This window comes from Muscardinus avellanarius, assembly GCF_963383645.1.
Source record: "Muscardinus avellanarius genome assembly, chromosome: 22".
NCBI lineage: Eukaryota > Metazoa > Chordata > Mammalia > Rodentia > Gliridae > Muscardinus > Muscardinus avellanarius.
Window position 1 is genome coordinate 12,917,372 of NC_137808.1, and position 15,712 is coordinate 12,933,083.

General features: G+C 41.7%; 1 protein-coding gene across 1 annotated transcript in view; it reads left to right on the forward strand.

The window, feature by feature from the left end:
- CNTN6 (contactin 6) overlaps positions 1–15,712 on the forward strand; it is a gene marked incomplete at both ends in the record, with an annotated part of 215,468 nt that overhangs the window by 130,821 nt on the left and 68,935 nt on the right. The window contains 4 exons of the mRNA XM_080718223.1: positions 6,505–6,689; positions 8,346–8,482; positions 11,389–11,518; positions 12,989–13,139. Of these exons, the coding sequence (XP_080574349.1) occupies positions 6,505–6,689; positions 8,346–8,482; positions 11,389–11,518; positions 12,989–13,139 (603 nt within the window). The remainder of the gene's footprint in view (positions 1–6,504; positions 6,690–8,345; positions 8,483–11,388; positions 11,519–12,988; positions 13,140–15,712) is intronic.

Here is a 15,712-nt window from a genome sequence, read left to right on the forward strand (position 1 = left end):
CCTTAGGGTACAAGCACACAGACACACACACACACACACACACACACACACACACACACACACTCCGAAAAACAAGCATCATAAGAAACTACTTCTCTTCCCTGGTCTCTAGTTCAAAACTTAAGGCTAGACTGGACTGAAGCTATGTGTAATAAAGTTTAAGCCATCCAGGGGAGAAATATAAGCTTTCTCAAATGACACTCTAAATGAAAATTCTCTTTGTGGGCTAAAAGTATAGAAGAAAAGCATAGTTTCCACTAGCGTGTGGAGAGCTCTAATTAACTTTCAGTGCAGGTTGAACTAGGCTACATGGTTAGCAAATGTATTCTCTCCGTTGAGATAAAATTAATAGAATGCTCACTCCGTAAAAGAGTAATACATGGGGGATTGGAGTCAAAGCCCTTATTCTTGGCCATGGTTATTTAAGTCGCCCAAAAACAGAGTGGAGGGAAATGGAGAAGGGGATGAAAAAAACCTGGCTTTTATCACCTACTTGTATTTCATAACCGTAGGGCTTAGGTTTCAGGCACACAACTAAGATAGTAGAAACATCACGAAAAAAGGCTTTTACAATGTCAATTTGGAATACAGCGTTCAGGAATCCTCCTCTAAATCGGAGGAAACTGGGGGAGACAGAATTGCCTGAGATGGGTGCTATTCCTTGAGATTTACACCCAAGTTTGAATTCTTAAGAAAATGAGGGAGGGAGGTTTGCAGCTGAAAGGAAAATGTTGCTGGAGATGGTTGACCTCCGGGGTTAGGATAACGACGGCACCCATGCAGCCTAACCATAATCATCATGTAAAGATGCTCTTTTGCTCACAGAAAATATGTAATTTTTTTTCCCTAGGGGTGGGAGAGACAGGAGATTGAATCCAGGTACATTCCACCTCGAAGCTACAACCCCAGTCCTGTTTTATTCTTTGTTATGAAACATGGTCTCCCTGGGTTTTTGAGAGTCTTTCCAGTTGCTGAGGCTGGCCTCGAACCATGTGGTCCTCCTGTCTCAACCTCCCAAGTACTGGAACCGCCATGCCTGGATTTTGGTGGTCTTACTGTAATTATTTGCTGGCTTTGCATTTTATCGGTCATGTTTTGTTTAACTGAACTGAACCACGTTACTAGTGTCATCAACGTGGACAAGCGAGACAGACCCTATAAAGATTGGCTGAAGACAGAGAAGGAGGAAGAGTTAGCTAGCACTAGTCATCGGAAGGGTGGAAGAGAAATAGAAAAGGATCGGAAGGTGGGTGACAGTAAATCAGACAATTCTGAAACTCCAAGGAGAGGAGCACTGGCAGGTAATAATTTAGGCGAAATTATCTCCCTAAACGTGAGCACCATTCTGAAAATGTAATTAGCATTGTTAGAAGTTGCCAGCTGAGTAAGGACCTCGCGTGACACAGAGACAAGACACCATCTGTCAGCATGCCTGGTACATAGTAAACACTCAATTAACCATTATTAATAGGATTTTAAAGGGCCCAGCTTCCTTACACAGTATTTTGGTTTCTTTGGACAGCGGTGTGTCTCACTGCTTTTCTTCTGCCAAAATGGTATCTCTGAGTGAGCCGCGTAGGGAGGGAGGTCGGGCTTGGTAGTGCGTTTCATCATATACTGGAGAGGTCTCTGCGTTTGTCACGGGTGCTGAGCGCAGGCTCTGTGGTCAGGGATCTTCCCTATACATTAAGCCATGGGGGGGGGGGCAACTTATTCTGATGAACATATACATGTGGAAGTGTACCATTTCATTTTGAGCCGGGCTTACTTGTAATCCCAGCATTTGGGAGGCAGAGACAGGAGGATCATGGTTCGCGAACAGCCTCAGCTATTTAGTAAGACCCTTTGCAACTCAGACCCTGTTTCAAAATAAAGAATAAAAATAGGGCTGGGGTGTAGCTTGGAGGTAGAATGCCCCTGAGTTCAATCCTCAGTATCATACACACACATTCTCTCTTTCTCACACACACGGGCTCTGGGCAGCGCTCAGAGTAGATAATCTTTGAATAGGAGCTACGCATTTAATATTTCGACTAACTACTTTTTGCAAAGATAATCTACTGAGTTTAAAATTGTTCATGTCTTTTCTTTTTTGATACTAGGGAATGACCCCAGGAGTATTCTACCTCTTAACTAACCCCCAACCCAGTTTTAGTATTAAGGTGGTGTCACTAGGTTCCTGAGAGTCACCGAGGCTATTCTCAAACCGGCGATCCTCCTGCCTGGGCCTCCCGCGTACTGGATGAGAGGCCTGCACTGTGGCGCCCAGACGAATTTGAATTTTAATAAGCATCAGCCTCTGATATCCCGCATCTCCGTTAATAGTCATTCTTTTTTCTCTTTACTTTTACATATGCTGCTGACCCATTTCTAAAATGGCATTTTGAAATTTTATTATTTTCCAATACATTCCACTTTCTTAGTGTTTTGTGGCTGAGAACAGTTATACTTTATTTTCCAGCAGGTCACTGATAGAATTTAATTTTACAGCTTATTTTCTTGTGGATGGCTGTTCACAGTTTTCAACTGATTGGCCCGAATTTTATGGGGCTAGTTAAATGTAAGAAACAATTACATCCATGATGACAAACACTTAAAGATTTTTATTTTTGTTCATTGGCTGTAGTTCTACTTTCTTCTAAAGCATTTTATTTAATATAAGGATATATATTTCAGGTGTTATGGTGCACACCTGTAACCCCAGTATCGGTGAGGCTGAGACAAGAGCACTGCAGGTTCGAGGCCAGTCTCAGCAATGTTGAGTGAGACCCTGATTCAAAATAGACACAACAACAGGACTGGGGTTGTAGGTCAGAGATACTGAACCTCTGGGCTCCATCTTCAGGACCAAAAAAAAAAAAAAAAAAAGGCAAAGAAAAGAGCATCCTAAGTCTTCATTTATGGAAAGTTGACAAGCTCAGGGGCGCATTTGCATAAGTAATACCAGTAAAGGGCCTGGATAAGACACTTGTATCAGGAGCCTTTTTAATACTAAGTAAGTAGATATTCTTGTTTCTGGGAGTGAATCTCTCTTCCCTAAGATGGGATGGAGGAATGTTTTCACAATGTGCCTCTGAAGCAGGTTCACAGAATAGCAGAGGGCATGCCAGGGGCGATGGGGTGCAGGAGAGAGGGTGATCTGTGCTGTAGCTGAGTTAAAAATAAAGGGGGGTGCATAAGAGATTCCATTTAAACTTTTTAAAGAAAGTTGTATAGGAGTTCTCCAAACGGTACATAAAAATCAGTACAAATTTTATTTTGCCCGAGTTCCTTTTTTTTTTTTTTTTTTTTTGCAGAAAGGTCAATTCTGAACCTAGGCATGGTGGCACACACCTCTGAATCAAAGTCCTTGGGAGACTGAGACAGGAGGATCACAGGTTGGAGGTTAGCCTCGCAACTCAGTAAGACTCTGTTAAAAAAAAAAAACTCAAATAGGACCAGGGTGTAGCTCAGAGGTAGAATGTCCTTGGGTTCAATCCCCTGTCTAAGGATGGCACAAGGAAGGATAGAAGGAAGGAAAGAAAGAAGAAGGAAGGAAGGAAGGAAAGAAAGGTTGGTGGAGACATATTTATGGATTTCTTACTGTTTGTATTGTAACTGAAGGGTTGCTCTGGAGAGAAGGCAGGTCACAGCAGAAGTCGTCCCAACTCATGGGAGCTCAAGTTTCTCTACCCAGCATTCATTTAGTCATTGGGTAAAGATCACCCAGAAGGCCTGTAAATTCCCAAGTGCTCTCTGCTTTCTCTTTGTGAAGGTAAAATCAGGTATGATTTGAAGGTGGTTCCCTATCATGAGGGATGATGCAGGCTGTCCCTGGTCAAAGTACCTGGGGACCGAGGGCGGGTTGAGAAGGCAGAGGCATTCAAAACTGCAGTGTTGCACTAGGCGACTCCTCCCGGACCAGTGAATCCATCCAGGACACTATCTGTCTGCTTTCCGGGGAAAATGCTTGTCCCGTGAGAATTCAGAGTTAGTGCTGAGTCCATCTCTTTTGGGGAAATTTGGAATAATAGAGATTAGTTGAACGTCTTTTTGACTTCATCCAACCGGGCTCCTTAAAGTGTAAGTATACTTTTGTAAGGGCTACAAACACTTAGGCTCTTGTAGGATATCCCTATGATAGCTACAAGGTCAGTATCGCCCTATGATTAAAAATGGAGCTTTTGCAGGAGGTGGTGATACAGGCCTGTAATTACAGTACTTAGAAGGCTGGGATCGAAGGACCACGGACGGAGGCCAGCCTCAGCAACTTTGTAAGACTCTCAGCTACTTAGGAAGATGCTGTTTCCAAATAAAAAAATGAAACATGTCTGGAAGTGTAACTCAGAGGTAGAATGCCTGTGGGTTCAATCCCCAGCACCACAAAAAAGGGAAAAAAATTATATATGTGTGTGTGTGTGTGTGTGTGTGTGTGTGTGTCTGTGTGTGTGTGTGTCTGTGTGTGTTTGTATGTAGTTTCTTATCTGAGGCAGAAAAATATTGTTAGGAATCCTGGCTCTGCCTCTTTAAGTTATAGAAGTAAGTAAAATCATATACACATATACAATGCTGACACAATGTTTGTGGTTGCTAAAGGGTAGCTATTTGTTGTGATATTATCATAGTTACTACTATCAGAATTTTACATTATTTAGGTATTTAGCAATATGAAAATTTGACTTCTATTTTTGCAATCAGTATAAAGTCCTAAGATATAACTAGAGGAAGAACGCTCTGTTTTTATTTAACTTTCTGTCTGAAAATGTTAGGCTAAATCCCTTTCGAGATGGATAATTTCTACATATTTCTTCTAAACCTCAGAGTTTTCCTGACATAAAAAGATAACAAAGAATACGTATTTGTCCTAAACCTCAAAGTTTCCCTACCATAAAAAGATAACAGGATCACGCGTTCTGACAAGTATAAACGTCTCTACTACTCTTTGTAAATTAGTTTTCTTAGAAAAAATGTATTACGCAGGTAATGCTTGCTCTTTGCGGGAAATTCCTGGAAAAGAGAAATAAGCAGAGAGAAGAAAATAAAAGGAATTCATATCCCAGCTCCCCACAGATAAACAATATTTATACTCACATATGCCATGCATGTATATTTTTAAATTGAATAGTACCAACCATAATATGAAATTCATCTGACTTTGTGAATGTCTATCTACATAAACTTCCTTCACTTTCTTGGTTAGATATTCCATAAAAGGAATTAGAAAACCAATTACCCGAGGTCAATTGCTGCCGGGACCATGTCCACATACAAAATGTCAATCTAGATTTGTGAAAGTGGCCAAACTTTTGAAAAGGCCAGCCAGCACATTTAAGATGGTGATCGCGTTGTTTTATGTCCAACAAAATTCAAGTGATAACAGTCAGTGCATGGTGACTTTGAGAAAAACAGATGACGCCAGCCCGGGTCCCAGCATGCCTTCTGACAAGTGTGCGTGAGCAAGTGTTAGGGGTTTTCTCTGCTCTACCCTTGAGGCACACAGGAGGGTCCCGATCTCTTGCCGGGAACATCTTGGAGGGCTTCCTCTGCTTTTGTGCTTTATTTGAGCCTCTCCTGGGTCATCCCCATTTTCTGCTGTTGGTTGTTTACTGTTCAGACTCCGAAGATCCTTTATTCACTGACCCTTTGGGTAGGATCAGCTGACTCTCCCACACGGCTCCCAGGGCGTTGGAGAAAGCGTGTGTCTTCCGTGACACTCGCACATGTGACTTACTGCGATCACTGTTATCAGTTTGAAATATGGCTGGACTAGATGTATGTGCGTCATCTGAAAATCTACAGAGAAATGGGGATGGCTTGGCAGTGGTCACAGAAGGAGACTGGAGGTTGATCTTTCCCGTGATCAGTTTATATAATGACTCTTTCTTGTGGTACCTTCTCCTGTATCTGGGTTGGCTCAAACCCGTGATACCGAGACCTTCTACATCACAGATCTCTTAAACACACCCCATAGAAACTGTGTTCCCAAATAATCTGAACATATTTTATTTTACTGACACCCACTAATATTCCAGCCCATCCATCCTGTATGTTCCTAAAAACCGCTATCGCTATCAGTTTAATTGCAGAGGAGTCTCCATTTTTGCCTTAGAATCAACAATCACCTTATTTCCTTGACCACCACGTTTAAGTCAATATAACCTTGTTACGGTCTCCGTGTCATTTTTTCCTTCATTTTAGACATTGCAATTGGCAAATGTATTTATTTTTAACCCTTTGTTCAAGGTATGTTTCTTCTCTAAACTGTAGGCCACGTGAGGATAGAGAGCGCACCTATTTTGTTGAGCAGTCTGTTCCCTGCGCATAGAGTGATTTACTTGCGGCAGGCACTCAACCCAGTGTTAAATAAACGGTGGAATGAATGAATGGCTGTGAATGATCGCATGGTCTGAAAGGCAGATTAATGGAATTGTTGTTCCCGAGAGTTATTCTTAAGGACGCTCCCGTTTTATCCTGCTGCCCTAAAGACCAAAGCATCGTCCGTTCTAATGAGGTGTAACTGTTCAGTCCAGTCCCCAGTATTAGTTGGAAGAGGTTGGATGGCAGCCCATTGCCAGGCAAAGTCATGTACAGCAAGTCCCACGCTCTCCTCGAGATCCCGAGCTTCCAGCAAGAAGATGAAGGTGTCTACGAGTGCACAGCAGGCAACCTTCGAGGGAGGAACCTGGCGAAGGGCCAGCTGGTTTTCTATGGTGAGCTAAAAGAATTTCCCAAATAACTGAACTATTCCGTGGTACCCTTGAGGAAACTGCAGAGGTCATCGGCGTGTTTGGACGAGTGTCCCGGGAGAAAGAGCAGAGACACATTTCCAAGTCGATGCCTCCTGCACAGATGAGCAGGCAGAGACGTCCATCTTGAAAATGCGTCCCTGTTTCCAGCACCATCTCTGCACGCTACTGCTTATTATAATTGCCTGCGAAATAGCAGCGGGGTCGTGGTGGGGCCATATAAGTGTATAATACAAGGTAGCACGAATTCCAATATATCTCCCATAAAACATTGAGCAGCAGCCCCTGGCCATCTTAATTATAATTCTGAGTAGAATTTACAAATGGGGGATAAAAAATGGTAAGAAAAATATAATCCTGAATGATATATTGCAGCAATTGCTTCTATTTTTTTTTAAGACTTTGCCATTCTTTTTTTTTTTGGGGGGGGGGAGTAGTGCTAAGAATTGAACCCAGGAGCATTCTATCTCTCATAAGCTACATTCCCCAGTCCTATTTTATTTTTTATTTTTTAATTTAGAAAGATGATCTCGCCGAGTTGTAGAGAGCCTTGCTAAATTGCTGCGGCTAGTCTCAAACTTTTGATCCTCTGGTCTAAGTTTTTCAAATACTGAAATTGCAGGCATGTGGCACTATGTCTGGCTGAAAAATAATAGTTTTGATAACTAGAAAATTTTAGTGTTTCATAATGACCTCATAGGAATGCTTATTGTGTGTCCCGTGGAGAAAATATATTGTGCCTTGGTTATATTATTTTCTTTTTTTTTTTTTTTTAGAATTTCCAATATTAACCTGAACTGAAAACGACTGTTTTATAAATAGAATTTTATTTCCTACTGGTTATTCCCCCTGCAGTTTTATCAATGCTTGCTAAGAAAAGACAATTTTCAGTAGTACCTACTTTTGAAATGAATGTCTTTAGAATTTAGTATCCTTTGTCAATACAATTGTGAAAAGGACCTGGAAGTTATTAAGTTATTTTCAGAACCATGGTATCAAAGGTTTTGGCTAGCTTTTAAAAGTATTTATTTATTTATTTATTTAGTCGCTTTAAATTGAAACCAGAGGCATTATACTCCACCGCCCTATTTTATTGCTAATTTTGAAGCAGGATCTCACTAAAGTGGTGAAGGGCCCCGCTAGGTTGCTGAGGTTGGCCTCAAACCTGTGAGCCCCCTGTCTCAGTCGGCCAAGTGCTGGGATCACAGGCAGGCAAGCGCCACTGTGCCTGCACCGTGCCTGGCTCACACATTTAATTTGGGTCCCAAAGCACAGTCATATTGGCAGGAACCTTTCTGTTACCTGAGGCTAAACATCCTCCAGGTTCTAGAGAATTTCCTTCTTCCCCCTCCCATCCCCTCCTGTAGGTTGTCCTGTTCACTCCTCTATAGGATTTCCTTTTTCATCTAGAGTTCCTCCTATGACCCATTTCTCCTTAGCTCTCACATATTAGGGAAAGCGTCTGATTTCTTACTTCCCCAACCTGACGTCATGGGCATGCTGTCCAGCTGCACTCCATGAACCTTGCACTGGCCTCTCCAGACCTTCAAAGACAGTGTGTCGTCTTGGCTTACCGTCTTGCCAAACACTTACCCTTGTATTTTGTTTGGTTTTTAATAGCTCCTCCAGAATGGGAACAAACCATACAAAACACCTACCTCTCTATCTATGACAGCTTGTTTTGGGAGTGCAGAGCTAGGGGAAAACCAGCCCCGAGGTACACGTGGTTAAAGAATGGTGAACAAATCAACCCGGAGGTAAGCAGGTCGACTGAGAGTAAAACATCGCCTGGTCTGCTGAGTAGATGTTGTTAAGAATACACATGGCAGGAATGAAAAACTGGAAAAAGGCTCAACATCATTAGCAATCAGGGGAATGCAAACCAAAGCTACACTGAGATTCCATCTAACCCCAAACCGAATGTCAGTCATCAGAAATTCAAACAGCCATAAATGTTGGTGGCAATGTAGGGGGGAAGAGATCCTTCTACGCTCTTGGTGGGACTGCAAATTAGTGCAACCTCGATGGAGATCAGGGTGGAAGTTCCTCAAACTGGGAATCGACCCGCCATGTGAAACAGCTCTACCACTTTTGGGTATCTCTCCAAAGGGACTAAAGTCAGGATCTTCTAGCAGCACATGCATCCCCGTGTTTATAGCGGCACAGTTCACCATATCCGCATCATGGAAGCAACCTAGGTATTTACCAAGAGATGAGCGGACTATAAAATTATGAGATAGCCACACGACGAAATTCTACTCGTCAGTAAAGAAGAACGAAAGTATGAGATTGGCAGAAAAATGGAAAGACCTAGACAACATTTGGCCAAGTGAGATTGGCCAGTCATAGAAAGTGAAGGGTCCTATGGTTTCTGTCATCTGAGGAAGCTCGGGAGGAATAGGGATGCCAGAGGGACTTAGATAATCAAGGAGAAACCCCAACGCAGTGAGGGAGGTGGCCTAGGGGAAGGAGAGTCAGTGAAGGAAATACTTCCACTGACATTCTAAAAACATGTAACAGCCCAATGCCAATCTCAATATGACGTATAGGGAAGGAGAGGAAGTGGGGGTCACCCGGTGCTGTGTGCCTGGGTGTCCCCAACACGCGGCACTGTATTTTGATGTGCGACTACAGTGCACCCGTTAAAGTATACTAAAACGAAGAGAGACACATCAGTAATTGCCACACCGAGATTCTGTTTATGAAGGGTCTGTTATATTCCAGAAAAGGTACAATGAGCCTATTTAACCTTTAAACAAACTCACACAGGACACATTGCTATTATCCCTCTTTTTCTCATCAGAAAAGTAGGGGAAAACAGGGTAAGGAAAAGGAGTAAGGAGCCCAAGTTCACCCATTGATCACGGTTAGTGATAAATCCGTGATCGAGTCCTGTCCTCACGATAGCTAATGTGAGCTCCGGTAAGCCAGGGCCTTCGTTACCTTGCTCTACTCTCCCATCTTATAAGAGGGAATCCATTGTCATCCCTTTGCGTAGATGAAGACAGAGAGCACAGAGAAGTTAACCCACTTTTCCAGGCCCACAGAGCTGCTGGTAACATCTGTAGCAATCCAAACCTCTGGGAATGCCAGGACCCTGGGTTTTATTCCTTTCCCAATACCTTCTTTTTTATGAAGTCTGATGGCTTTCTCTAAACCCATAGACAGTGCAGACATGAGTCACCTATCCAGATATATTTTTCCTCTACACACACGTTTGTGTCCAGTGTTTAGAAAGTCAGAGAGTTCTTTGTTCCCCTTAGATTGTCCAGAGACGTAGCTGGCTCTCCGCTCTGCTCTGCGCATGTGCAGCCCAGGGAACATCTGTTGTTTGGAATGGACTAAATGTTTTTCTTTGTTTTTATTTCAGTGTAATTTTCCTCCTGCAAGCCTTTTGTGTAGAGCGTATTCTGTTTCCTGCAGCCTGTGTCTATTATCCTTAGACAACAGGAATGGGTACCTTGAAAGACTTTGGAGTTAAATTTGTACTGTTAACTATTTTATCATAATACTCAAAATTGGAATACTCCAACCAGGACTACATAAGGGATTTTGGATATGAAAAGACACTATTTTTTTAAAAAATATCATCTCACTAGGTTGCCTAGAACCATGCTAAGTTGCTGAGGCTGACCTCGAAACTTCAAACCTCCTGACTCAGCCTCCTAGGTACTGAGATGACAGATGTCACCCACCACACAGGGCCTTAAGTACTCTGTATGGTAGAATATAGAAAGGAAGGCTTCTTTCCTCCAAATTAGGGTTTAAATAGCAAGTCAAGCCATCATGTTCCAAGTCATTTGGGCCTTATTTTAGTATACTAATCATAACATCCAAGTCTGAGCCTGTTGTCAGTCATCTTTTATGGAATTACTGGGATGGTGGAGAGTTCCAAATATTCCATCATAAGCTGGGCGTGGTGGCGCACGCTTGTCATCCCCACGCTTGGGAGGCTGAGACAGGAGGGTCGCACAGGTTCGAAGCCAGCCTCAGCTACTGAGTGAGGCTCTCGGCAACTTAGTGAGACCCTGTTTCCAAATAAAATATAAAAAAGGTCTGGGAGTATAGCCCAGAGGTAGAAAGCTTCTGGGTTCCATCCCCAGTACCACCCCCCCAAAAAATCCCAAATATTCCATCATATAACATAAAATCAACATATATTTGATGGAAAAAATGCCTGTTTTTCATAAATAATATAACATATACATTCTAGCCACTAATTCAGTTTATAATTAATATTATACTAAATATGCTTTATTTTCTTTCTCTATTTTGCTTTTGTGTGTGTATATTTACGTGTGGTGCTAAGAATTGAATCCAAGTCTCGTCTACCTGTGAGCTATACCTTCAGCTCTATTTTATTTTGTATTTGGAAACAGTGTCTCACAAAGCTGTGGCGAGCCCCTCTAAATTAAAGAGGCTGGCCTCAAACCTTCAATCCTCCTGTCCCAGCCTTCCAAAAACTGAGATGACAGGCACGTGCCACCATGTCTGGCTGTTTCCATTTTTAAAAAGACTTCAGAACACTGCCGAGGATCTTGTCGTGATACACCAAATTATCAGATTTCTAAGCTCTGCATACACAGTGTTTAATCACATACTCTGGTTAAGAGACTGTTTATGCTAACACATTGATCGTTTTACATGATTTTTCTTTTATTAGGAGAGAATCCAAATAGAAAATGGAACGCTCATCATCACTATGCTGAACGTGTCAGATTCTGGTGTCTACCAATGTGCTGCAGAAAACAAGTATCAGACCATTTATGCTAATGCAGAATTGAGAGTCTTAGGTAAGTCATTTCTGTATAGCCAAAAGATTACTTTATAATCACAACCCCTTTATGACATAAAAGTGACATTTTTAGCCAGCTCTGGTTGTACGTAATCTAAATCCAATTTTTCTGTGCATTAGAAACTCCTTTATCCTGAAATTTCGAGAAATATCAAGAGTAGCTCTTGCCAGGATTCCAGGTAGTAATAATAATTCTGTTTGGGCAATGCATTAATTACTTTTAGAAGAGCCTACTATTAAGTGTGTCCATATCAGAAGAGGCTTGTTGGCCCCGATTCAAGCATGAGAGTTTGAGTGCTACCCAAAGCAGATTTATTAGGAAGATTCTCAGCAGAAAATCTAAGAAGAAATACATGCAGTTTGATAGACATAAGAAAAGACCATCGTAATCAAATCATTATCTACAGAGACTTAACAAATGGGGAGATATTTATAACGAAAGGGGTAAGGGCTATCCAGTATGGTGCTACAACTTGGCAGTGTTACCCTCCCTCTCTCTCCTCTCCTCTCCTCCTCCTCCTCCTCCTCCTCCTCCTCCTCCTCCTCCTCCTCCTCCTCTTCCTCCTCCTCCTCCTCCTCCTCCTTCTTCTTCTTCTTCTTCCTCTTCTTCTTCTTTCCCTCTCCCTCTCCCTCTCCCTCTCCCTCTCCCTCTCCCTCTCCCTCTCCCTCTCCCTCTCCCTCTCCCTCTCCCTCTCCCTCTCCCTCTCCCTCTCCCTCTCCTCTCTCTCTCTCTCTCTCTCTCTCTCTCTCTCTCTGTGTGTGTGTGTGTAGATTGGGTTCTTGGTAGGTTTCTGAGGCTAGCCTTCAACCTATGATCCATCCATCCCTCCCAGCCTCTCAAGTTCTAGGATAACAGGCGTGCACCACCACACCCGGCTGGCAGTGTTATTCTTGGTATTTTTCCCTTTTACTTGTGAACACATGGTGTCAAAGTGGCAACTGTGGCTACAGAAATGGAATCCATATCCAGAGCAGAAGAAGAGGGAGGTTACCACACTGAAAGCGTCCGTCTCTTTTATTAGAAAAGAGAAGTGTCCCTGGGATTGTACAGCAAGTTTCTTTGATGTCACTGACTAGACCTCAGTCCCATGGCCACCCAGACACCAGAGAAAACTGGGTAGTGTCCCGTGATGAAAAATGCTGATGTTCAAGAGGTTTGAGAAAGACACTTTGTGAAATCCAAACAGTACTGTGTGCCACAACAAATAACTCTTGTTCTTTCAGCCTAAGGTCTATCTTTGGTAGAAGAAAGAACAAAGGAAATAAACGAAAGATAAAATGAAACCTAACTATGGAATCATGAGTGGCGGTCATCCACTCATTGTTTCTCCTTCCTTCCTTCCTTCCTTCCTTCCTTCCTTTCCCCTCCCTCCCTCCTTCCATATTTTTCTTCCTCCTCCCCTCTCCTGTATCTTTCTTTCTTCATGTTAATTAAGTGATTTCACCATTTTTAAAATTTTCTTTTTAGCCTCCGCTCCTGATTTCTCCAAAAACCCTGTTAAGAAAAATTCAATCGTTCAAGTTGGTGGGGAAATTGTTATCCAGTGTCAACCAAATGCTTTTCCCAGAGCCGCTCTTTCTTGGAAAAGAGGAACAGAAATCCTGAGAAAAAGTAAAAGGTAAGACAAACATATATATATATATACTAGGATTTACTCGATCTTCCCAACTTGGCTCCTCTGTGAGAGGCCCTCGGAGCTATATGCAGGGAGGCCAGCATTTTTCACATGATTCTTACAATTTCTTTGTAAGAAATTGGCCACACTATTTTCAATCCAAGCACTTGGAAAAAAATATATATATATATACACATACACACATACATATACATATATATGTATATTTAAATCCTTTAAGACCTTTTATTCTGTATTCACTGTGAAGGCTTTTTCCTGACCCAACGTACTAAGAAATCAGCGAGAAGAATATTACGCAAAAGAGACAGACACCAGTAGGCGCACACCTGGTGTTGGGTTTTTAAATAGCCACACAGGTGTTCACCCCATGACAAAATGAATTCACCGTATGAAAAAAAAAAATGTAGAGAGGATTCCGTAGAGAAAGAAAAGCACTCTCCTTCTACCTGCCTGTCTTGTGAGAAATCTTAGCCCAGACATGTTTTCTAGCAGTGTAAGGTAGAACAAAACAGTTATTTTTTTTTTCTTTAAAATACATTTCACCCCATTGTACTGTCGCACCTTATCTACAGAAGGGATGGCCAGACCAAGGTTTCAGCTGTTTTTGACACATGTGTGTGTTCCCATGTGTAAAGTTGCCCTACAAATTAGCCCTTTTGCTGAAGATATAAACATAGTCTCTTTAATTCAAGTAAAATCCTGTATTTCTTTAACTTATATATCCATTCCTCGCAAGACAGGTAGAAGGCCAGATTGAAAAAAAAATACAACTAAATGTAATGAAAAATGGCAGTCTTTAGTTTGGGGAGAAAGAACCGGGGTGTGGGCTGACACCTAAAAAAGACCGTCAACACTTGGAATTCTGCCAAGTGCTATTTTCCGGGAAAGTCGGTTCAGGATGGTAGAATGTCCAACATTTATCCATAAGCCAAGATTCTGCATTTTGGCATAAAACCTCCCAACCCAGGAAAAGAAATCCCCACAGACTGGATGTGGGGTCCCTCTTTTGACATTTCTAGCTCCAAGATTGTATTAATAAAAAAAGAAAAAGTGCCGGGCGCGGTGGCGCACGCTTGTAATCCCTGTGCTTGGGAGGCGGAGACAGGAGGATCGTGCAGGTTCGAAGCCAGCCGCGCTGGCTGTTTCCAAATAAAATATAAAATAGGTCTGGGAGTGCAACCGGAAGTAGAAGGGTTCCATCCCCAGTACCAGGAAAAAAAAGGAAAAAGGGAGAAAGCCCCCCCAAAAAAATCAAATTTATATTGATTTTGTCAAGTGTTATTTTGTTTATATCTAATATTATATCTATATATTGTATAAATATATTGTTTATATATTTATACTATGTATAATCTGTATTGTCTATATATTGTCTCTCTCTATGTAGTCAATATTAATGTCTATGTATTATCAATATATAGTCTGTATATTATATATTGTCTATGATATTGATTATATATATTGTCTATATATTAACTGTATATTGTTTATGTATTGTATCTATATCATATATTGTCCATAGATAGTATATATATATATACTTTATATATATATATATATAAATATATATATATACTTTATATATATATACTTTTATATATATATATAAGTATATATATATATATATATATATACTTTTTCAATATACTGTTTATGTATAATATATATCGTCAGAGCCAGTCATGGTGGTTCATGTCTGTAATCCCAATACTTAGGAGGCCAATACAGGAGGATCATGTCTGTAATCCCAATACTTAGGAGGCCAATACAGGAGGATCACAATTCAAGGCCAGCCTCAGCAACTTATTGAGACTCTTAGCAACTTAATGAGACTCCATTTCAAAATAAAAAGGGCCGGGATATAGCTCAAAGGTAGAAGGCCTCTGGGTTCAGTCTCCAGTACAAAGCAAAGGAAGAAAAGAAAAAAGAAAAAGGAATAGCCGGGCGTGGTGGCGCACGCTTATAATCCCCGCGCTTGGGAGGCAGACAGGAGAATCGCGCGCTGGCTTAAGAGACCCTGTTTCCAAATAAAAATATAAAATAGGTCTGAGAGTGTAGCCTGGAGGTAGAAGGCCCCTGGGTTCCATCCCTGTTACTACCAAAAAAAGAAGGAAGAAAGGCAGGAAGGCAGCCGGGCGTGGTGGCGCACGCTTGTCGTCCCAGCATTCCGGAGGCTGAGACCAGAGGATCACAGTTCGCGGCCAGCCTCAGCTACCTAGTGAGGCCCTTCGCAACTCAGTGAGACCCTGTTTCAAAATAAAAAAATAAAAAATTGGGCAGGGGGTGTAGCTCAGAGGTCAAATGCCTCTGGGTTCCAGCCCCAGACCCGCAAAAAAAAAAAAAAAAGAAAGGCAGGCAAAGAAATGATCCCTGTGATTTCTATTTAAACATTATTCTTCAGTAATTCTCTTCTTACTTTAGGCTTTAAGATCTCATTAAAGGTTTTTATTTATTTTTTTCTTCTTATTTATGTATTTACTGGCCCTGGGATTGAACTCCGTGATGTTGTACCTCTAAACAGCATCAAGTGCTTCTTATTTTTGGATCTAGAAACA